Source organism: Salvia hispanica, chromosome 6, assembly GCF_023119035.1.
Source record: "Salvia hispanica cultivar TCC Black 2014 chromosome 6, UniMelb_Shisp_WGS_1.0, whole genome shotgun sequence".
Lineage (NCBI taxonomy): Eukaryota > Viridiplantae > Streptophyta > Magnoliopsida > Lamiales > Lamiaceae > Salvia > Salvia hispanica.
Window position 1 is genome coordinate 2,674,052 of NC_062970.1, and position 7,242 is coordinate 2,681,293.

Genomic DNA, 7,242 nt, shown 5'->3' on the forward strand with positions numbered 1-7,242 from the left:
AGAGATAAATGAATATTTAAATAGTACTTAATACTTAATTTTTGTATTTTTTTTAAAGGGTGATAAAAACTAGTATTATAACTTAATACATTTTTCGATTAGTATCGTAAAATTCAAAATTGGTTGCTAAAATCATAAATCTTGATGGATTATGTCAATTTTCCACGACAGATTTTCGATAATAGATCAAGTATTGTGTTCATTTTAATCCTAGCATGGATTTAAATGAATATTATCGTGACATATTTAATCTTACACGACACTTAAACTATTTATACACATATGTGGATCTGATAGGATTGAAATCAGTTTTTCAAGCATTTTTATGTCTCACATCTACCCCAGAGTGGGATCTTCGCTGACCACCACCTCTCTACAGTCTTTGATTCAATTTTCTTGTACCGAGGTAGAGGAGCTCAAGTGCTCGGACTGAAAAGTTTTCACGTTAGACAATGGCGGGAGTGAGAAGAGGAGGACGAGCTCAAGTAGCTGACATGAAATAAATACGAAGGGAGAGATCGAATTTTGAAATTTAGTTGGACCAAAATGGTACTATTTGGGTCCATTAAATTATTTTGTATCCCCGTAGATATACATGTTGCATTTGCTAAATTTCGCTCGAAAATGCGAGTTAGATAAATTGGAAATTCGACAAAAACTATCAAAATTTATGATTTTAGCAATCGATATTCAAAGTTTATGGAAAAAATCATAACAATACCCTAAATTCAGGACAACTATTACCTCTTTTTTGAATATTTAGATTTATTTATTTTGGTTAATTGAAATAGCGAAGTTTATAAGTAGATGAAATAGCATAACATTTTATTTCATGTACATTTCTGACTTGCTAGCTAGACAGAACTTGCTCGAGCACGTAATTATGATCCTTTCAAAAAGTTAAAAGTCTGATTTCTTTTAGTAATAGTTAGGTTGGGATACAAATATTAGGACTATTTGGACTTTAATTTAATACAATGAGTTCTAATTAGACTATGATGGAATTGTTTGTTTTGTGCACACAAATATTAGGACTTTAATTTAAAACAATGAGTTCTAATTAGATTATGATGGAATTGTTTGTTTTGTGCACACATATATTGTGGTTGCGGAGACAGCTATGCCCGTGACCAAAATAAAACTTAGACGTTACAATTTAATTTATTCAAAGCCACTAAAATAAATATAAATATCTTTCACATTGTTACCCATCTCTTTTAATAATCATCTCTCCCCTTTATATAATCATCAAATAAATCGCAGAGAAAAGAAGAAGAAGAAGAACCCTCACTTCTCTTCTGGGTTTAAACCCCACTTTCTCTCTCTAGAATCACACTCTCGCAATCCAAAATCGGATGTAGTCGCCGCCTGATCTCAGCCAAACTCCCCCAAAACAATCCAATTGAAGCCATAAATTGCTGCAGTTTCGTGTGCAGAAATGGCGGAAGCGAAGGGGAAGAAGAAGAGGCTGTCGATAAACCTCTCCTTTCTCGCGCTCTCCGACTCCAGGAAGCGAGCAAACGCGCGCTTCCTCCCGGCGCATTTCGAGAATCCGAGCGGCGTCGTCGGGCTCGGCATTCTCGCCGCCATGAGAGGCGATCGCGGCCAGCAGCACGATCTGTTCCTCAATAACGGTGCCGCGCTGGCGATTTCGCCGAAGTCGGCGTCCAATTCCATCCACGTGATCAGCGGTAGTCGGAAGAGGATCGGGGCGGAGGAGTGTGAGGAGTACACGTGTGTGATTTCTCACGTGGGGGAGAATCTCGTGAAGAAGAGGGAGTATTTCGAGGGGGATGTTAGTGACGGTGTTGTTGCTGGCGGTTTTGCGGCGGAGAGTGGCGGTGCTGAAGCCTATGCCGATTTTCTGAATTCCTGCGGCATGTGCGAGAAGAAGCTTCATGGATTGGATGTTTTCATGTACAGGTAAATTTCGATTACTGTTTAATTTCAGGTGAATTTGTGGATTTATTGGATTATGTCTTACTTTTTGATTGTTAGATTATGTCTTGCTTTTGTGGATAATTTTTTAACTGTTGGCGATGGTGAGTTAGGTTGTGCTTCATGCTTATTCCGTGTTTTAGGTATCCTTTTTGGAAAAGTATCTTGTTTGTTTTTGATTATTTCGATTCGATTTATCTTTGCATTATAGTTTTGGAACTGGAATTGCTTTTTTTAGAGAGAGAGAGAGCCTAATTGGTTCCCCTAAAGATGAATGTATCACAATGCAATCTTACTAGCTTTATACTGAGAGAGAGAGAGGGGGAGGGGGGGCCCTAATTGGTTCCCCAAAAGATGAATGGATCAGAGTGCAATCTCACCAGCTTTATATTGAAGATTCTCATAAAAACACTTTATACAACATGTATTTCAGTGGAAAGGGTATATAGTTAATAAAGCACTACTACTTCTGTGGCTGTTGTGTTTTCACTTTTAATATTGATTAGAACAGCAGTGGTACTCAGATATGAGAATCAGCAGTTAAAAAGCTAAAATTCGATATTTTCTAGTTTGTAGATGGTGAAGATTATTGAACAAGCACACTAAAAAGCATGTGTGCTTGATGATGGTGATATCACAAAACAAGTAGTTAGAGGAGTTTGGTTACCCATCATAAGCAAGTGGCTTGAGTCACTTGTAGGTACCTTTTAGAGAAATTAGCGAAGAAGTCGCTGCTTTAGCGCATCAGTTATTAGTATGCTATCATAAAAAACTGAGTAGTTTAAAAGCTTTACGGTGTTCCAAAGCTTCTCAAGTAAGTTTTGGAACAACATTTGGCAAGAAACAAATTACTCTGCTTTTTTGTAGAAAATTATGCACTGTCACATTTCTTATGTAGTAATGAGAAATTAGTTTATAATCTCTCATATATATTTATGCAACTGCTCTGAAGATGGAGTAGAGAGACGGGAAGGGTCGAATTGCAGCAAAGTATTAGTTTTCCTTTAAAGTATATATGGTGTGTTCAGTTGTAATCCTGATTCCTTATATGTTAATACTAACAGTTTGCTTGTAGTGCAAAATATGCTTGCTTGATTCTGTAAGTAAATACATCAGTTGTTAACTCTAGCAATGTACTCTGCACTCTACAAGAAAACTCAAATACGTCTTTGTTAAAAGATGGAAACTCTGATTGTATAACTTGCACATACTCTTCTAAGAGCATGAGCTTACTCTGATAACTAAGATGTATTTCTTGTGGACCATTATCACTGCATCAGGAATTCAAGATTCTACTATTTACTTTTTCCATTCACGAAATCTATCTATATCATTACAAATTTGACTCATCCCACTTAGATGGAGATGCTAATCTAGACCTTTTAGCATGTGTTTCGTCAGCCACATTAGTCTTCCACTATATGCTGCATCATCATGGTATTTTCGAATTCTGGGATTTGTTTGAGTGGGAATATCTCAAAATTACCGCAAGAAAAACAAGAAGAGAGAGAGTTTTGTGGGCCAACTCATATGATGAATTCTGCATTAGTTTGAGGCATAAATTGTGATGTGTATATCTAACAACTCATCATTCATGGCTTTGAATAATTGATCACTGGAAAACTACAAACGAAAATGGGCATGCATTTGATCATGATGGAAAGAATGTCACAATCTCTTATTTCTGAATGTTGATTTGCATCTTCTTGTGATGATTCTGCAGAGGAGATAAGGCATTCTGCAGCGCAGAGTGTCGCTGCAAGCAAATCTCCATGGACGAACAGAAGGAGAAGTGCCATTCAGAGGCGAGGCGGGCACGTATGAAGCACTCGGTTTCACCATTCTCTGTAGCTGCAGCCTGAGTTGTTGAGATGCTTGACCGTATATATAAATATATATATATATAGTATATACCGAGTGTATAAGAATAAAAGCTCCTCGGAGATCGTTTGTGTGGGAGAGTGTGGGGTTGGGTTGGGGGGGTAGGGTTCTTTGAAATTTTGGTTCGTAAACTCTAGGGACGGGACAGTGGGGTAGAGTCGTACGACCAGAGTCCCTATGTTGAGAAATGTTGAGAAGGCAAATAGAAAATGTTTCAATAATTATATGTATCTATTATCCACCTGCCCTTATACTTCTTTGTATTAATCAAAAAACATTGGCCTTCGAGGTTTTGAGTTCACGCTCATGAATTCAGTGAGACATTTCACAACTTCTTCTGCTACGTTTAACAAGTCTTTGAAATTCTATTTTTAATATAGTTTTTTTGACATGAATCATAAAACGAAAGAAATAGGAGTAGCAAAGAAAGAGAAATGAATTAGCCATAAGATTACATCTCTGAGATAAATTCTAAATTCTCAAATTGAAATAATTTAATAATTATATTTGTCTATAAGAGCATCATTAACGGTAGGGGACCGGCCGCATCCCGGCCCTCGTCACGCCGCCCGTGCTGCTGAAGTTGCGTCCCAGCCCGCGTTGGATGTTTTCCGGGCCGGGCCGCAAGTCCACACTATTACTATTTTTTATTTTATTATTTTATTTTTTAGCTATATACTCCCTCAGTCTGCGAATAGGAGTCCCGCTTTACCATTTTGGTCCGTCCACGAATAAGAGTCCAGGTTCATTATTTCTATAAATGGTAAAAGGTCCCACATTCCACCAACTCATTCCACTCACATATCATTTAAAACTAATATAAATAAGTGAGACTCATTTTCCACTAACTTTCTTTCACCCACTTTTCTTAATATTTCTTAAAACCCGTGCCGAAAATAAATGAAACTCTTATTCGTGGACGGAGGGAGTATATTCCATTTGTGCATTATTTTTCCACATTTTCTCAACTTCAATCCTCTTGTATTCCAAAATTTCCGGCTTCTGTGGATTGGTTTAACAGCGCCCAACGACAGATGGACGAATTCGTCAACAACAACAACTGGCACGTGTCGCCGTCGCCCGATGCAACGCCTAGTCCAGGGTTGCCTACCAACATGGAAATCACATCGCCAGTTAGTACTGATGAGTACGAAATCAGTGATATGGAGCCCGTTGAAGGGAGGGGCAAGGGCAAGGTTGCGGATGAGGAGGGTCGAAGAAGTATAGTCCGCAGGAGACAACGTGGCTGGCTAAGAACTTCGTCGACGTCTCTGAGGATCCTATCATCGGCAACCAGCAGAGCGCCAAAGTGTTCTGGACGCGGATTGCGGATAAGTACAACGATGGTCGTCCTAAAGGGTCGTTCGAGCATAACTACACGAAGCTACGCAAGCATTGGGGTCGGGTCCAGGCGGGATGAACAAGTGGAACGACAAGTGGACGAACGTAGTCCGGATGTGGCCGAGCGGCCACAGCGAGATGGACCTCGTGGAGAAGGCCAAGGCGGACTTCTTCTCTGACGGGAAGAAGCATTTCAAGTACTTCGACGTTTGGAAGCTTGTCGAGAAGAGTCCGAAGTACACCGGTGGGGCTGAACCGGCGATAAGGGGGGCACCGAAGAGAAACAAAGTTTCTGCCGCCGGACACTACTCGTCGAGCAAAGGAGGTCCGCCAATCGACCTCAACGTGACAGACGAAGACATCTTCCTCTCGTCCCCTGGTACTCAAAGCCGTCCAATGGGCACAAAGGCGGCAAAGAGGAAAGCGAAGGGGAAGGCAACTGCGAGCTACTCCGCTATGTCGCCACCGCCGTCCAATCCTTCTCTAGATAAGATATCCAACTGTATGTCGGATATGAGTATTACCTGGCGGATGAACCAACTGACGGAGTTGACATCGAGGGATACCTCGACAATATCGGAGTTCGATTTCGAGTTGCACCATGAGATGATCGCGGCAATTTTTTTATGACTTGTAATTTTATTTTTCTTGGATTTGTAATTTTCTTCTTCTAGGATTTTTAAATTTCTTCTTAGGATTTATAATTTTCTTTTTCCGACTGAACATTGAATTTTTCCAGTTTGAATTGTTCAACGTTATCTATTTTATAACTAAAATAGGTTGAAGTTGTGAATAGTGCAATTTAATAGCTGTGGCCCGAGTTGAGGCCTGACGGTTATAGGAATTGTGGGCTGAAACTCTAATTTAGAGGAATAATGAGGTGGAAGAGACTTGGGACTGAAATGGGGATGGAGTTAATGATGCTTTATATGCCCCACGTAGCATATCTCATTTAATGAAGCATGTAGCAGACTAATATGCGTTGATAATGTATCGATAATTATAAATAGTCCACCTAGATTTTTTAGAGAAGATATTTTTTTATGTCACCTGCTGAATCTATTGCATGACATTTCAAATTTCAATTTTCAATTAAAATAATTGAAATTTAAAAATAATAAAAGGTACTTTTAAATTTATAAAGCTAATAATCTTGTTATGAAAACCAAAATAAAATTGTAAAAGAATAATCCTATTCTAATGCTTATATCACCCTAATCCAAAATCAAGACTAAATTTCCACCCTTGGATTTTAAAATGAGTGGATAAGATTAAAGCTCACAAAATCTCAATAAATAGTAGACAAAATATCAACAAAAGGGTAATATCGTCATTATATTATCATATAATAATTTTCGTTAGCGTTTTTTTATATCAACATTGTGTATTACAAATATCAATAATATGATATTAGAATATCAACACAAGGACAAGAAAATATCAACACATTTTTATTGAGATTGGACATGCATAATATTGAGATTTTGCCTACAATATATTGAGATTTTTTGTTCTATTTGTTGAAAATAGCTGCTTATCAACATGTACGAAAATTGAAATATAATTTATCAAATTTCATCACCCGAACATCGTCGGAACATGTGCAATTGAGATCTCGTTGGAATCCTTATTAAATTATCTTTAATTTGATATATTTTTTGCTGAAAAAATAATTTAAATTGAGAGAGTTACGTAAATTTAAAGATTTGAGATGATTTTGAGGAGAGAGAAAGTAGTTAGTTATAATTACTACATATAGGATTTGACATTAATACCTTTTTAATTTAATTAATAATTATTTAAATTTAAAATATATTACACTTGACATTATATTAACCACAAGATCTTCTAATCTAATGGTTGAAAATTGATCTCAATTTGGAATTGATAATTAGTTAGTAATTGATTATGTCCCTGGTAGAGATATTCTAATTTAGTGCAATGAATTTTTGATGATAAGTGAACTACTACAAAATTTTAAATTTAAAAAAAAACTTACAAATAAGTGAAAGTGAATTAGTACTAAATCTTACTGCTATGCAGTCTCACATTATTTAATTACTGTATTTTTTGGAATCGTAG

The 7,242-nt window shown here is 37.3% G+C and overlaps 1 protein-coding gene across 1 annotated transcript; it reads left to right on the top strand.

The window, feature by feature from the left end:
* The first annotated feature begins 1,232 nt into the window (after positions 1-1,232).
* Positions 1,233-4,120, top strand: LOC125195865 (FCS-Like Zinc finger 14-like). Its single transcript, XM_048094131.1, has 2 exons — positions 1,233-1,923; positions 3,662-4,120. Exons 1-2 carry the CDS (start codon positions 1,439-1,441, stop codon positions 3,798-3,800), a joined length of 624 nt encoding a protein of 207 aa, XP_047950088.1. The 5' UTR covers positions 1,233-1,438; the 3' UTR covers positions 3,801-4,120.
* The last annotated feature ends 3,122 nt before the right edge of the window (positions 4,121-7,242 follow it).